This window comes from Cyprinodon variegatus, unplaced genomic scaffold (genome assembly GCF_000732505.1).
Source record: "Cyprinodon variegatus isolate N-32 unplaced genomic scaffold, C_variegatus-1.0 Scaffold241, whole genome shotgun sequence".
Classification (NCBI taxonomy): domain Eukaryota; kingdom Metazoa; phylum Chordata; class Actinopteri; order Cyprinodontiformes; family Cyprinodontidae; genus Cyprinodon; species Cyprinodon variegatus.
The window spans coordinates 327778-343123 of NW_015150694.1; the positions used below are offsets into that span (position 1 = coordinate 327778).

A 15346-nucleotide genomic window follows, 5' to 3' on the forward strand; every position below is an offset into this window, starting at 1 on the left:
ATGGATGGATGGATGGATGGATGGATGGATGTTGCAGTATCTACAACAACCCTTTCAGGATTTCAGAATTAGACATCCCCAGTTATTAATTTTATACACTCACCAGATCTGAACGCCCTGTTAAAAGAACGTCACACCCATTAATAAAGAGGTAATGCAGCCTGATGATATTTACACCACATCAGATACCATTCCCCCCATGTTAAGAAGAGGGAAAACGCTTTCTGACGGGGTTCATAGGCCCATCAGATAGCGTTCCCCCTGATGTCATTTAAGTAGAGTTGCAATAAATGCAAAACTCTCTGCAGGTACTTGTCTTTGTCGTCCACTCTATTCAGCTGGCTTTTAAAGCTCATGGCGAGAAGGTGGGGGCTGGTTGGTGAGGGTTACGGGGCAGAGAAACGCAAAAGTAACACAATAGTTACTTTTATTAGTAATTAGTTACTTTTATTGTGGATTAGCTCAGTTAGTAACTCAGTTACTTTTTGGGAGAAGTAACTAGTAACTAAATACTTTTTCAAAGTAACGTGCCCGACACTGGTCTCCATTGCTGTTCAAGATCTACTGTAACTATCCCTCTGCTAACAACAGGTTCTTTTGGGCATTCAACAACCACCCTGAAAGCTAAATATTTTCCCACACCTGTACCTCTGTGAAAATATAGTTAAATAGATAGAAATAAGATCACAATACGAAAAAGCTCACTGACACTTGTCTATCCAGGTCAAACGACTCGGCAAGCAACCTGCTTTAAAATCGCCATGGCTATGATCGGCATGCTGTGGGAACACCAGAGCCGGGTTGCCCTGCTAAATTACGTGACACCATTAAATGCAACGTATGAACGTCAACACATCACGCCAGTCGCTTCTGATCTAATAAGCTGGAAAAGCTCTTTTTACATTAGATAAACATTAACCAGCTCTGGTAGGAGGAATTCAGAGACAAAAGAGTGAAAAAAAAAGCACTCAAAATTCTCAAAATTGTCTCAAAAAGTGCCAGGCTGTCCAGTTAGACTCGACTAATAACTATAACCATTCTAAACAATAATCACGCTGGAAACAAGACTTCAAGCTAGCTCCGTGAGTGAGGGATGGCATCTGGATATTTTATTTTTTCTGTCATCCTGTATTATTATAACCAGTAAGCATAGGATTCTCTCTGTGTGTGACAGCATTCGTGATAGAAACATGGGGCCATACTGTATTTAGGTCTTGATAATGACTAGTGAAGCATTAGAATAATCAGCACTGAGGGTTAACTAAGCTCAATTTTCTCTGGTTTCATGGTATAAGAAGGTTCTCTGGCTAGACAAGACCAAGTGAGTTTCTTAAAATTCAGAACAGGGTAGCTGATTAGCATACTGTAAGTGGGAATACTGTATGTATGGAGTTAAATATGGGGCAGTCCTCAAAGAAAGCGGTTAGATGCAATACAGGCTGGAGACAAAGGCCCTGAACATAACACCTGAGCTTTTTAAATTGGTCAAAGAATATCAAAGATAAATTCAGCTGAGATCAAAGAGTTGTTATTTAGCTAAATGTCCTTAAACTAATTCTTAACCAGAGTATATGATAACAGGTTTAATTTGGTGTTTATGTAATTTCTAGCCTTAGTCGGACTCAGTTTGAGCTTGTTTTGAAAAGGATACTGAGAATACTGGAATATCATGAAAAAATGAAAGCAACTATCATTTACCCTTTCACTTTGTAATCATGCAACACTTTGTCTTGCTGTTTCCTATTAATATTAATTTATTATACTAAAGGTTAAGGTCAAGCAACAAAACATAAATAGCTTTAGAAGGTACAGTTCTTGCAAGTTATAGTATGAAACTTAAACATATTAAACATGAACTAACCCTTTTTATTGGCATATTCTGCTGTAATAACATGCTACAAGTGGTAGAATTAAAAGGAAACATTGTGAAAGGCTTTAGATTTTAGAAATTTTTAGTTTTATGTTTGTAAGAACATATTGCATGCTCTAGGTATCTTGAAAATGCCTTTTCACAGTGCTTACTGTCAGAGCCAGTTTTCCAAGCCAGCTTTTTGAAGCATTGTTTTGTTAAATCCCAAGTGGGAGGAGGTAAGGATTAATTTGTTGCATCTGTCAGTGCCATGCAGGCAATGCTGATAGTGTTCATGCCAGTGTGAGTCCTTCCATCACCACCGCCCTCTGTTGTAGCCACTGAGACCCTTTAGTTAAGCTGCCAAAACAACCCTTTCAACTGGATTGACACATTTCTTCTGTGTCATTGTTGTGCCCTCTTGGCTTTCCACCCGGACTGTCTCCTCTGACTGTGAGGTCCAGAATCTGCCTAGAGTTTTCCGGTTCTTTATGAATCCCTTTTGACCTGCAGATTTTCAGAACTTCCGCTGGATGTGATACAGACTCGTGGTTCATGAGGCTCAATGCATTGATTTGACATGGGAGTATGAGAGTGAGATTGTGTTTGTGAAAACAGCTCATGGCCCTCTAATGCAATATGGCATACAGCCGTCACATATATATGAGTCACAAGCTTGCGTGCTGCCTTCAGAGTCATTAGAGAATGTTTTTATTGCACTGTTTTCATTTAGTAGCTTGCAAACTTGAAGACAGAAACTTACAGATGACATCCCCTTTAAAAGTTTTGTCTTCAATTGAATTAGAATAATTCATAGCTCTTGTCACTGTTAAATAAGTGGCATGTTTGCTTTGTCCTTTTAAACACATCTTTAATGTGAGAGGTTATTATACAATGTTTAGTTTTACTTGGTAAAAATCCAATTGGTCATAGGAATGTAATAGTTTTCTTTTTAGATTATTTTCATATAGCTTCACCAGTGTCTAAGGCTTGCATCACATCATAATCTATTACCAACAAACTGATGGACTGTGAACTGACTGAAGCTTACCTTTTCTGTGGATTGTGAAGTGCCAAAGAAGATTGGGATGAATGCAAGCCAAATAATACAGGTTGTGTACATCGTAAAACCAATAGGTTTGGCCTCATTGAACGTCTCAGGTACTCCTCTTGTTTTGATGGCATAGACTGTACAGGTGACCATGAGCAACATGCTGTAGCCCAGCAAACAGATAAGGGATAGATCCGAGATGTCACACTTGAGTACACCACGAGCTAAAACAGGGTTAGATGTCCTCTGGTCTTCATAGTCGATAATGGCCTTGGATGGATCCATCCCAAACCAAATGCACACTCCGAGCAGCTGCACTGAGGCCAGTGTAAACGTGATGATAAGCTGAGAGGCTGGAGAAATGAACCTGGGTGCACTAACAGACATAGTACCCTGCTCAAAGATGCGGTAAATACGATTGGTTTTGGTGAGCAAGGCAGCATAACTAATGCTCATCCCAAGGCCCAAGAAGATCCGGCGGAGGGAGCAGATTCCGACATCAGGGGTAGAAATCATCAGGAATGTTGTGGCATAGCAGAGGAAGATTCCAGTTAGCAGCACATAGCTCAGCTCTCTGCCTGATGCCTTCACAATTGGAGTATCATTGTGACGGATGAACGTGACCACCACAAACAAAGTGGCCATGATGCCAAGGACAGCAATGAGCACAGGGATGACAGCCCAGGGGGAACTCCATTCCAGTTTAACAATGGGGATTGGAACACAGCCAGTGTGATTCTCGTTGGGACGCAAATCAAAGCGACACATTTTACAGGTGTATGTGTCTGCCTGATATTGATAACCATCACAGCGCTCACAATGCCAACAGCAAGGAATGCCCTTCACAATCTTCTTGCGCTCGCCTGGTTGACAGGGTTGACTGCAAATTGAGGACGGGATCTGACGGACTCCACCCGGCCACTGCATCGAACCCACCTAAAGAGAGGAGAGAAGCATTCATATAGATAACTATAGAAAAGGAACAAGATAAAAACTTTGAAAAGATTGTTATACTGCAGTGGAAGGGTGGTATTTTTCCTGTAATTATAGAGATATGAAGGTAGTGATACTTTATTGATCCAGAAAGACCCTAAAAAACTTTGAAGAACAAGGTTGATCAAGGAGACAAAACCTTCAAGTACTCAAGTATATACTTAGTTTTGAGCATTTACTTTAGCAGTCATTGCAAAGGACCAGACTATATATCACATCAGTAATCACTCTACAAAAAGCAAAGTGTTCCAGTGGAAGGTGAAATTATGTGAAGGTTAAAAGGTTAGAAGAAAATTAAACTGGTTGTTTTCTCCACAGGGACATGATCTCTGTGCCTTTCTCCTTTTTTGACTTTTATGAAGAAAACAACGGTGTCAAAAATCAATCAGAGGAGTAAAAGACAAATTTCCTTTTTTCAGATAACACCCTAGTGGATTACCTCTCTTACAAGCATGCTTACAAAGAATAAAATCCCTCAATCCAACAGTGTCTTTCCTTCTTAGTACTATCAGTTTTATTCAATTGTGGCTGTTTGTTCAAAGCCAGTAAATTTCTCTTTAAATGTTTAATTAAGAACTCAAAGAACACTAATTAAAAACTGCCTGCTTAAGAATCAGTACTGCCAGGTTACACAGCAGGTTCCAGCTTCAAACCTCACAGCGTTTCTTTTCACTTCTACAACATGTCAGTGAGTAAGAAATAAAAAAGCTTCTCTCAAGCTGCTGTTAAGTTTCCCTCATGCCTTTTGAAGACCTCCTCTGCTTTAGAAAAACAAGAATTATTGTTTCCGTTCTTATTTGTAAATTGCTATGATTTTATGATGTTGCCACACAATATTGTTGGTTGTTTTGTTTTGTCATTTCATCACTTATGGTTTCTTGAGAGATTTCTATTCAACTTGTCTGTCTTTAGGCCTTTTTGACTTTCTTTTCATCACTGTTTGCCCTGTTTTGATTTAAAGCCGCCTTTGAATTTCCATACCTTTGAAGATATGACTAAGCACTATCTAATGATGTTGGAGCAGATTTTGACGTTATGGTTAAAATCAAGAAAGGAATTTATTCGGAACTTGGAAAGACATTTGTATAATATGTCTGTGAAAAGGAAATAAAAGGGTAAAGGAAAGTGCTTACATTCAGGTGCAGCTGATCTGTCCAGTTACCAATGACTTTATATTCAGCTGTTCGGTTTCTAATCTGGTATTGGTAGATCTCATAGCGCCCTGGGGCATCTCCATTTTCATTGAAGAGCACTGGGTTTCCAGCTATACCTAAAGGAGAGAACAATAATCATAATTTACTGTACAGTTGTTCATTTATGCATAGTGAGCATTGATCTGTGAAGATGAAAGGTGCTACCACTCTTGTCAAAGCATTTTGTTATTCCACTACATTACAACATAATCAGACTCTTAGAGGTTTTCCATTAAACATGGATCAAATATTGAACACTTTGGGTGCACCAAAGTTAGAAGAAATACCCTTTTTATCTTTGAAGGCAACAAATATATTTTTTTTACTTGATTTATGTTGAAAAACAAATTGTAATGCTGTATAGGAGATAAAATATTAACTGTTGAAAACCAAATTTCTTCTTCATTACCACAATGGTTTATCTAGTCTGGCTCTGCATTTCCATACCACATCCCATATCTCTAATCACCACAGTGACTGAAAGGTCTACTCCATTGTGCAAACTTCCACGTAGCTGTTTCTGTCAACCAAAAGGTCAATCTGCAAATGTCTTTGAACAGGAAAGGATTGTGAGAAAAGATAATAACATGCTTCATTTGATGAAATGTTTTAAAAAACTAAATTCAGCTGAGCTCGTTAAAAATATGTCTTTCACAGAACCCTTAATTTAGCACTATAAAGTTTCCTCCCAAAAATCTCAAACAACCAGTGTTAAATTTCAAACATAAAATCCTTCTAATAAAAAAAAAGACTAAAAGTTTTTTTTAAAGATGTTTACCAGCAAAAGTGATGCACCAGATCTTTTTATTTTTTTAAGTTTCCTCTATCCTGTCGATTTCTCAAGATGTTGCTTGAATGTGTCCACCGTGTTCTTCCATCACAATATTATCTTTTTTGCAAAGTGTAGCAGTCAAGGAGGAACACTTTAATTTCAGTTTCACTAAAATAACATAAAATGAATGTTTTCAATTATAAATAGTCTATTGATGCATTTACACAATATTCAATATTTGTTTCAGTTGCTTTTGGAGTAATAGTTACTTCCTTTCTACATAGAATTTTAGCCTACAGGAGTCATGCTACCGTAAAATTACACTTTAATCTTGATGTCATCATATGGTCTTTATCTTTTGCTCTGGGACTAATGTACACAGTTTTGACAAAAAAAAAAAACACTTCCCTCCCAGCATGCCTGTTCCCTTCCTGAATTGGAAAATGGCTGGATATTTTGATGGTGTCCATAATTAATTGTAATTGCTTTAACAGATGAATGTGATACCTTCAGGCCATACGTGAATTATGCACAAGGATGCAGCAAACTTGTAGAGGTCAGCAATTACTCCTCTGATGTCTTGACTGAATCCTTTTTTTTTCATGACATCACAAAAGCAGCAGTCTTTTTGAGGTCCCATGACATAATCATGTAGGTCTATTTACTGTTTAATCTTAGTGTGTAATGATTTTATTTAGAGAAAGTAAGCTCAAATTAGAAAAAAAAAGATTTTCCCTGTCATTGCTCTGACTGATTTAGCAAAACAAAACTTTTAATCATCTTAACTGGCCTGAAATACTAAAGGTTTAGCAACATGTACTGTATATACAGGCAATGATAAAAAAAATTTTTTGTTTATTTGCAATTAAAAACAAACTTTCTGAGATTACAGGTATCATCCTTCAACTGTATATCTGTTTGCGTTTTTATCCCTTTTTTTCATATTGTTAAATGGAAAAGAGCTACTCACTTCATTATTAAGCAAAACATTCTGAAATAAAACCTTAATAACAGTCCACAGTCCTTGATTATTTACTAAGGGTTACTCTTCAAAAGATTATATTAACTTATATTAAAAATAGTTTACTGATGTGGGATTACACGAAAAAACATTTTCTGCAAGTTTTCTATTGTATAGGAGCTAGTACTGTACCTTTTGGAAAGAACATGGTTAATATTGTTATTGTATCAAGTTCTAGTCAGCTCAAATGCTGAAAAATATCTCTTAGTCCGTAATCACGTCAAATTATTGACCTTAATTCATAGTTCATAAATTTAATAGATCAAACTGAATGCTTTTTTTTTTTTTTTTTTGAATCAGAAGCTAATTAGGTAAAATGTGAGAGGTTGACCAGCAGCACAATAAAAAAAAAAAAAAAATTAACTAGTTATCTATAGTGATGCAGAGATGTGCAACGGGCCATCTCCTGATTTTAAGACTTATCGTAACGTGGAATTCACATCAGGTTATTTATTGAAAACCAGAGGCATACTTCATTCAATGATCTATGAGGCAATACAATAATAAATATTTTTATTTCTGCTTTATAACTGACTTCAAACACCCCCTCCTTTTATTTTGGGTAACCACTGTTTCATTATTAAGTCTCCCAAATACAATGCACAACCCATTTAAGACCCTGCAGATAAACATGTGCACTTGCAGCTGTAGGATTTCTGCTGATGAGCATTGTTTTCCTGTTCTTTGTTTCCTCTCTGGAGGATACTGCCCTAATCCATATCTCGATGAGTCAGCCTCACTGGATTACAAGCATTACTGTTTTACTTAGCCTCTGCCAATGTGACAATTTCGCCCACACTAAAACATTGCGTGATCACTGCAGGATTACCATGATTCTATCAATCAGAAAGGAAACATCTCTCAATAAATATATCAAGCAATCACCCCACTTCTAATTCTAAATATATTCTTTTGAAGATTTTAATCTTTTTTTTTTTTTTTTTTTTTCATAATTCCAGAGTGTCACAAAGTGATTTTACAGTTTATCTTTAGATCTTAAACTAAAGCCTTGAAATAATGGAGTTAACCTATCTGCCCCAGTGCTATAGAAAACTGCTATAACCAAGCAGGAAAACAGCTCTACTTTTGTCTACTACAGACACAAACTATGTATAGAATTTAAACAAATGCATAAGGTTTTATGGTTGAAAAGGGTCTACTTAACTGAGTATATAGTTTTATTTCTAAGACATGGAATTTTGTTAAAAAGACATACAGTATGCATACATGCAAAAAAAAAAAGAAGAAAAAAGAAAAAAAGAGAATGAACTACTCTTTGTTCACTTATTTCTCGTGGAGATACAAAATCACTCCAGAGAAGTCACGCTAAAGAATGATTCCAATTGAGACAGCATGGCCAGTGTTTGAGTTAATGGTGGGAAATCAAGCCTGTCATTTCCAATAAACTGCTTGTCTAAACAGACCTCTCTAAAGTCAGAGACATAATGAGTTCCACTGAGACCCCTGCCACAGCTGCATTCTGCTGTGTGCTAATATAACATAGACCAGTGTCACATAGGTGTACTATGTACCATTCATCTGACCATTTATTGTGTTCTCTTAAAGAAACAGTTGGGGTTAATGAGGTGGATGTAATTCTATGTAATATTCAATGATGGTGGCTCTCTGGTCTCTCCAATATACATACACTGCCTAATCATTACTGGAGGCAGTAATTAACCTGTTCTTTTTCTTCATCATTAAACAACCAAAACATTTTGGTGACTGACAACTACACAACACAATCATTAAGCCCTAATGACCTATATGCAACACTTACATCAACTCCACTTCATGTTTCGAGTGTGTTTGATGTTTCTTTGCCATTCCTGCTTTTAAAATTCTGGTATCAGTTTGTAGAAAGGTTAATTGCTATAAACAGCTTGAACCTCGGGTTTTGGAGGAGGTACTCAAGAGACAAACACTGCTTTAACAACCAAGAATGTAAATTTAACATGTCTGTCATCTAAAAGGCCTTGCCGTACAACTCCTCACTTGGGGGATGGAGTAGGTGATAGGAAGAATGAGAAGGGTCAGCACCCCCCTCCTTGGACATCTTATGCAAAAATTAGCAATTGTCACTCATGTGCAATATTTTTTCTCTCTCTGTGCAATAATACATGCCAACAACTGTGTAGCCTGTGTAATTTTTTACTTATTTATAAGGTCAGTACATCTCTGCAGTGCAAGTGCAATAATACAAGTCAATTGCTGTGCAGTTTTCCTTAGCTCTCTACTGTGCAGATTTTTTTTATATCTAAAGGAAACATATTGCAGGACATTAGAAGTTGTTTTCTTTTTTATGCTTTTTTTGTAGTATAAACATTCTTTATATCTTTAATGGCATCTTGCTTTAACTCTTTGTACGCTATATAAGCTACTGGAACCAGAATTTCCCAGAAGGAGTAATCCCAAGGGATTAATACAGCTGAGTCTAAGTCTTTTGAGACAACTGAATATTAAATATTTCTAATAAGTATTATCTCAAAAGAATATATACATGTCCCCATAAAAATGTAAAAAACGTAACTAAATGTAAATAAATGAATTTCCCCATAAATAGATTTCCCCGTTGAAATTAATTATGGACTATGTTGTCATTTATTTCCATTAAGATGTATTTATCATTAGTTCAAGAATGTATTTGTATTTCATGATAAATATATTTTTTGTATTTGTTTATTTATTTCTTTTTTTCAAAACATGTTTATTTATTTCAGAATATATTGAATTATTTTATGATTATGTTTTATTTTGTGACACAGTTTGTAAAGCCGTTATAAATATATTTCAAAGCCTCTTTGTGTGTGAGTTTTTGTTATTTCATTCTCTTTTGTTAAGTTTTTATATTTAAATTAAGGGGTGGAGTTTTCCCTGTAGAGCAGCTCTATCTGGTCAGAGCTTTAACTCAGGTGGCAGTGGATGTACTGCAATGCTGAATGACTTGGAAGCCATGGGAAGGTTAACTGGGTTAATTATTTAAACCTTGTTGTATAATTCCTGTCATGTGGTTGAAGTTGCAGACAAACAAACCAGTGCAGTGACTCTTGGATAGAAAAAGATTGTATGCTGACAGGTACTCTTCAAAAACAGTGGCAGGATTTAATGTGACAGAATAGCTGAAGAGTATGTGACACGATTTGAGGTGCACTTAGGGTTGCCACCTTTTGGAAATCAAGAAAGAGGATGCCCAAAAAAAAAAGGTGGGATCAATAAGAAATTTGTCAAAATAAAGCCTATAATCATAAACTGTTATATAAACAGCTTAGTTATTGCACAATTAACAACTTAATCAGATACTGTTTAATTTATTGTACATGGCGCCAGCATCTAAAGGTGGTTTCTTTTTGTGTGGTGCTTAGTGAAGAACTTTTAAATATACACTTAATATTAAATATTGTCTACGCTGAATACTCTCCAGCAACTGCTCTATGCGAGCTGCAATAGAAGCAACAAACTCATCTGCATTCTCTCTATGACATCAAACACTTTGTTGGTAAGTGCTCATTTTTTATAAGAATGATCTCTGCATACTGATTTCTCAAAAATAACATCGTTAAGACAAGAAAAAAAATGTGTGTGTCTGTATTGTTATTTTACTCTTACTGTATTAGCTTGACTTACTCTTTAAATGCACATCTAAATGGATTACTACTGTACTACAGTATATCAAATAAATTACCAGTAACTCCACATAAACAATCACCATAACCACAATAAATGCAATAGTCAAAATCATGTAAGTCTCAGGAGATGGTAGGAGTACAAAGGATTTAATGCTTTGGATTCTGTGAGTCCTGAGCCATTAACAGCCCACTTTGCATTCTATAATTTTTTTCATCCCTACGTATCCTATCCAGCCAGGAAGTCGGTTCTCCCCACTCATGTCAGTAATTTTGCAAGAATTTCCTTCTAAGGAAGTGGTTGAGTAGAGAGCAGTGGTAGTGGAGCCTGTCTTTAGGCAACCATGACAGCAGCAGATGTGCAACTGAGAAGGTCCTGCTTTCATTTAACTGGCTTTAGTAGCTCCTGTTATTTTTGGTTCATTTTTGTTAGATTTTGTGTTGATGTGTGTGTGCTTTGTGCATTTTATTGGATATTTATGATGATAAAGGACAAATCGCATCTCTTATTGGTTTAAAACAGGACATAATGTTTACCTGCCAAATTAAAGAACGATTCTGTAGCTGGTGTTTTGTGATGAATCTACACAACCTGTCCTTCCTGCTCTCTCACTGTGGCAAAGATGTAGTGAGCTGAACAAGAAAATGCAGCGTATTACACCCATGCGCATGTCCTGGAAATTACACCAAATCACTTTTTGTCATGGCTTGAGGGAGCCCATCAAGGCAACTACAGTAAGTAAAGGAAAGCTAATTTTACATATAATTGTAAGGTAATTGTAAAGGTATGTATGTGAATGAAAAAAAACAACAACATAGAAATACCTTCTAAGATTGCACAATGCTCATTTTGACTATAAATCATTAAATAAATTAACCTTAAATAAATAACAACATAACCCAAAGAATAATTTTGAAGAAATATGTTTTATTCTGTGGGGACAGTAATTTATTGTAGAAGTGGTATAGACATCCCCAAAAACTTTCAGCAGGAATTGCAAGGATATCCTTATAGAATTTACTGACCAAAAGGGGCAGAACAGAAATATCTGTTAGACTTTTTAAACTTTTCTTTGTCAACAGATTTACATCCCATGCATATTTTATCTTCTGTAAACTTATATGGCTATTTTCTGCAGATCTATAGTGAACAATTAATCCATGTTTGTAATGCAAATTAGATAAGGGATATAGAAAGATTTTGTGTTGGTTTGTCTCTAAATGTGCAATACTCATGTCTCTGCAGAACACACTCGTAATAGCATACATAGGACAGTGCAAGTTAAAAACCCCGATGTCCTCATTACAACAGCAACTGGCAGTAGGATAGATGCATTGTTTTTGTTGCATTGGCACAGTGTCATCTTGAAAGCAATCACAATAATGTGAGACTTGAGGCTGGCTCTGACATCTGTAAGATAAACTGGGTGTGTTCCAAACAAGTCAGCTAAAACCATCCTTTTAGCTACACAAGAAGTAACACCACACATCTTCGGAACCAGTGAATAAAGGATCTGTTAAAGAAGAAACTCTAAAAGCTTTCTTTTATTGCAGACACCATAACGTATACTCCCTGTGAGAATAACAACGGACAAGGCACTGTTATTTGGTTTGCATTGGAACAGAAGTACCTCGCTCTCTCTGATGTGATTGCAAGAGACATAAACACTGACAAGAGGCCTCATTCAGTCTTAGCATAGTGAAGCTTCAACCACAGCCAAGCTTGCACTCCAGGAGAAGGAGCTTTAAACAGATTCTTTAAAGGTGTTGGGTCTGTAGTTTCTTGTGGCTACACAGCTTAGGCTGTTGTTAAAGAAAGATGCATATCCCAGCAGAAAAAAAAGTTACCACAAATTCAGATCCATTAAAAAAAAAAAAAAAAAAACACTGAACGGTGATAGCAGAAAAAAGGTAAGTAATATTTATTCTCATGTCCGATTTCTGCTCTTTTCTATAGTAGCCCTATATCATAAACTAGTATGATTCTAATATACATCTGTTTTTTTCTTTAAGGATTTTATACGATTTAAAACTATAACAAAGTACACATAAATGAGAACAACTCATACCCCAAATTGCTTGTAAATAATTAATTGCGATATATGGGAAAAAAACAACTTACCCTACTTCCGTAATCACTATGGTCGGTTGCTGATTTGAGGGTAAATGGCAAAACTACTGTTTGCTTTCTGAGATGTAACATATAATTATCACAGCACAAAGAAAAATATCATCTTTGAAAATGTGACATGTAGCAAATCCACTCTCAGCAGTTTGCTGGTTTATGGATCTGGACTGGATCGATATACAGCTGTGAGCTGATGCAATTAGATGAAGTGTCGTGTAACCTCAAAGCAACCCTCTTGGACAGAGTGTGTGAATAGTGTCTATCTGCTAGAAACAAAAATCAACCCAGAAGTGCTTACTGCCCAGGAGCTTCCTGTAATCGCTTCCAAGCATCTTTTAAACACACACACACAAAACCCTTTTGGTCTAAATTTGTTCTAAAAAAGATTTTTTTTTAGATACGCCTACAGCACATTTGCATTCAATTACTGAAATTGAAATTATCTGTATTTTTTGGGAAAAACATTTCAGTAATATTATAATTTCCATCTTTATGTGCTGGCTTACTGGAGTGCTGAGATGCAAATCGAAACAAGACGCTAATCTAACAATCTACTATCAACATGTTTGTCTAGGATTAACAGGAGAACACTGAAGCTGTTATGCATCAGGGCAGGGAAAGCATTAAACCGAAAATGAGGCATGTTGTTTTTCTGCACTGTGCCGTGGGACTCAAAGCTCCTCAGCCGGTACTTGGGGGACATTAAGGGGATCTTGATAGCTTTGGTTGAAGGACACTGTTTACACTATTTTCTATGTGATTCCTCTCACCAGCTTTATACAGATAAACCACATCTGACAATAAAAAGTAAAATGAAATAAAATATTACTTTAGAAATACCTGAACTGTGATAAGCATTTATATTTATGAAATGTTTTACCTTTAAGAATGAAAAAGTGCTTTTAAGGTTATTATATCTGAAGTGTGACAATGCAATTTGCTCCCTTGGCTTGAAGTGAATTGCAGTTTCATTTTACGCAGTTTAAGCCAGTGGTAAATTATTCCAGAACAGAATGTTAAATCTGATATCCGAAAATAAATAAATAAATAAAATAAAATTAGCTTTTTTAAAACAGGGTCACAGTGGAAGCATGGAGCTTGACTTGAGCAGTTGCAGGATGACTATAAATGGAATTAAGTATTATTTCTTAACATCAAAAATTACATAGAAGGTTTCAGTCATATGAATTTATTACCATTATTATGTGTGCAAGATCTTGTGCAATAAGAACGACGGCAAATTGACTCACTCAGCTGTTTGAAAGAAAATGTTTCTCTTCACCTCTCAAATGTGAATCAAACATAAAACTGACATTCTGTAATAAGCAGATATTAGAATGACAAATTAGCTTGAGGAGCAAGAGTTAAAATGAATAATTTATCTGTATAAACAGTGCGTACTCAAGTCTCTGTAAGGAATTTTAATTGTATTGAGTCCTGTAGCATTTTAAAACAGTGTCTACATAATTGAACTCTATATCAGCATTTTGTGTGAAAGCAGTCAATTATTAATTTGCCCGTCATGAAAGGGAACTTGACTGATAAGTGGGTATAATGTAATGCTGCATGAAGGGAAGGAATTAGGACAAAGAAATGAAGGGAAAGAAGTCAGTTGAGTGGTCCAAAAGAGCTGGCATCTGAAAGAGGAGAAGGTTAATAATACTGTGTGTTTGTGAAAGGCGGCAGCTTCCAACGGTGTCAAGGTAAAGTCCTGTAGGTCATATGAAGCACTTCAAGGATTTGAAAGAGTAATCATTTTTTAAATACTTCCATACAACATTATAACTCAAGGCCTTGCATTACAGGAAGCTATAGTAAATCATACAACTTTTAAACTTTACCACCAAGAACAGTACTGTCTGAAGGAAAGATTTTAATCTGTTGTAAAAACTGAGTCAAGCAATAAAAGAAGTTGTGTTATCTGGCATCTTTACTTTCCGAACTGAAAGGATTTTGACCTTGAAGCTTCCTTTCATCACCAAACATTCAGTGTTATAGAGAATGTTGCTACGAGACCAACTTAGTTAACAATGTGTAAAATGGTTAAGCAAAGGATGTTTTCACAGTTCAAATATGAGAGAAATTCATCCATCCATCCACTTTCTGGTGTCTATCTCCAGCTGTCTATGGGCAGGAGGCAGGGTATACCCTAGACAGGTCTCCAGTCCCTCGCAGGGCAACACATAGACAAACAGGAAAACCAACCATTACTACAAACACTCACACCTAAGGAGAATTTAGAGAAGCCAATTAACTTAACAGCCATGTTTTTGGAATGTGGGAGGAAGCCGGGGTACCCAGAGAGAACCCATGCCTGCTCAGGGAAAACATGCAAACTCCAAAACTCCAAGCAGAAAGATCCAGGGCCGGGAATCGAACCAACTGTGCCACTGAGCAGCCGATAAATTCAATTTCTATAATTTTACATTTTATTAGTTAATCCATATACATGCACACACTCTTAAACTATCATGAACCCAACTACCAGACGGTGTTGATAACACATACATTCGGTTTCAGGATTAACTGCAAATTATATACAATAATTTCACGTTCTTTTTCCAAAATTTGTTTTAAATATATATTTGATGTGTAGAAACTTGCCCACCTCTAACGATGCACATGGCAAGCTTGGATTTATTTTGCCATATAAACAGTGATCAAATAAAAGAGAAAATCCTGCAGAATCATACATGTACAAGCTGGTTCAAACTAG

The 15346-nt window shown here is 36.2% G+C and overlaps 1 protein-coding gene across 2 annotated transcripts in view; it reads right to left on the minus strand.

The window, feature by feature from the left end:
* Window positions 1-15346, minus strand: part of grm4 (glutamate receptor, metabotropic 4) — a 228651-nt gene that overhangs the window by 21070 nt on the left and 192235 nt on the right. For both annotated transcript variants that reach the window (XR_001481423.1, XM_015381787.1), the window contains exons 8-9: window positions 5027-5163; window positions 2901-3836 (exon numbers count right to left, since the gene is read on the minus strand). Coding sequence is in view for 1 of the 2 variants with exons in the window: in XM_015381787.1 (XP_015237273.1) it covers window positions 2901-3836; window positions 5027-5163 (1073 nt within the window). In the remaining variant the exon portion in view is untranslated. The remainder of the gene's footprint in view (window positions 1-2900; window positions 3837-5026; window positions 5164-15346) is intronic.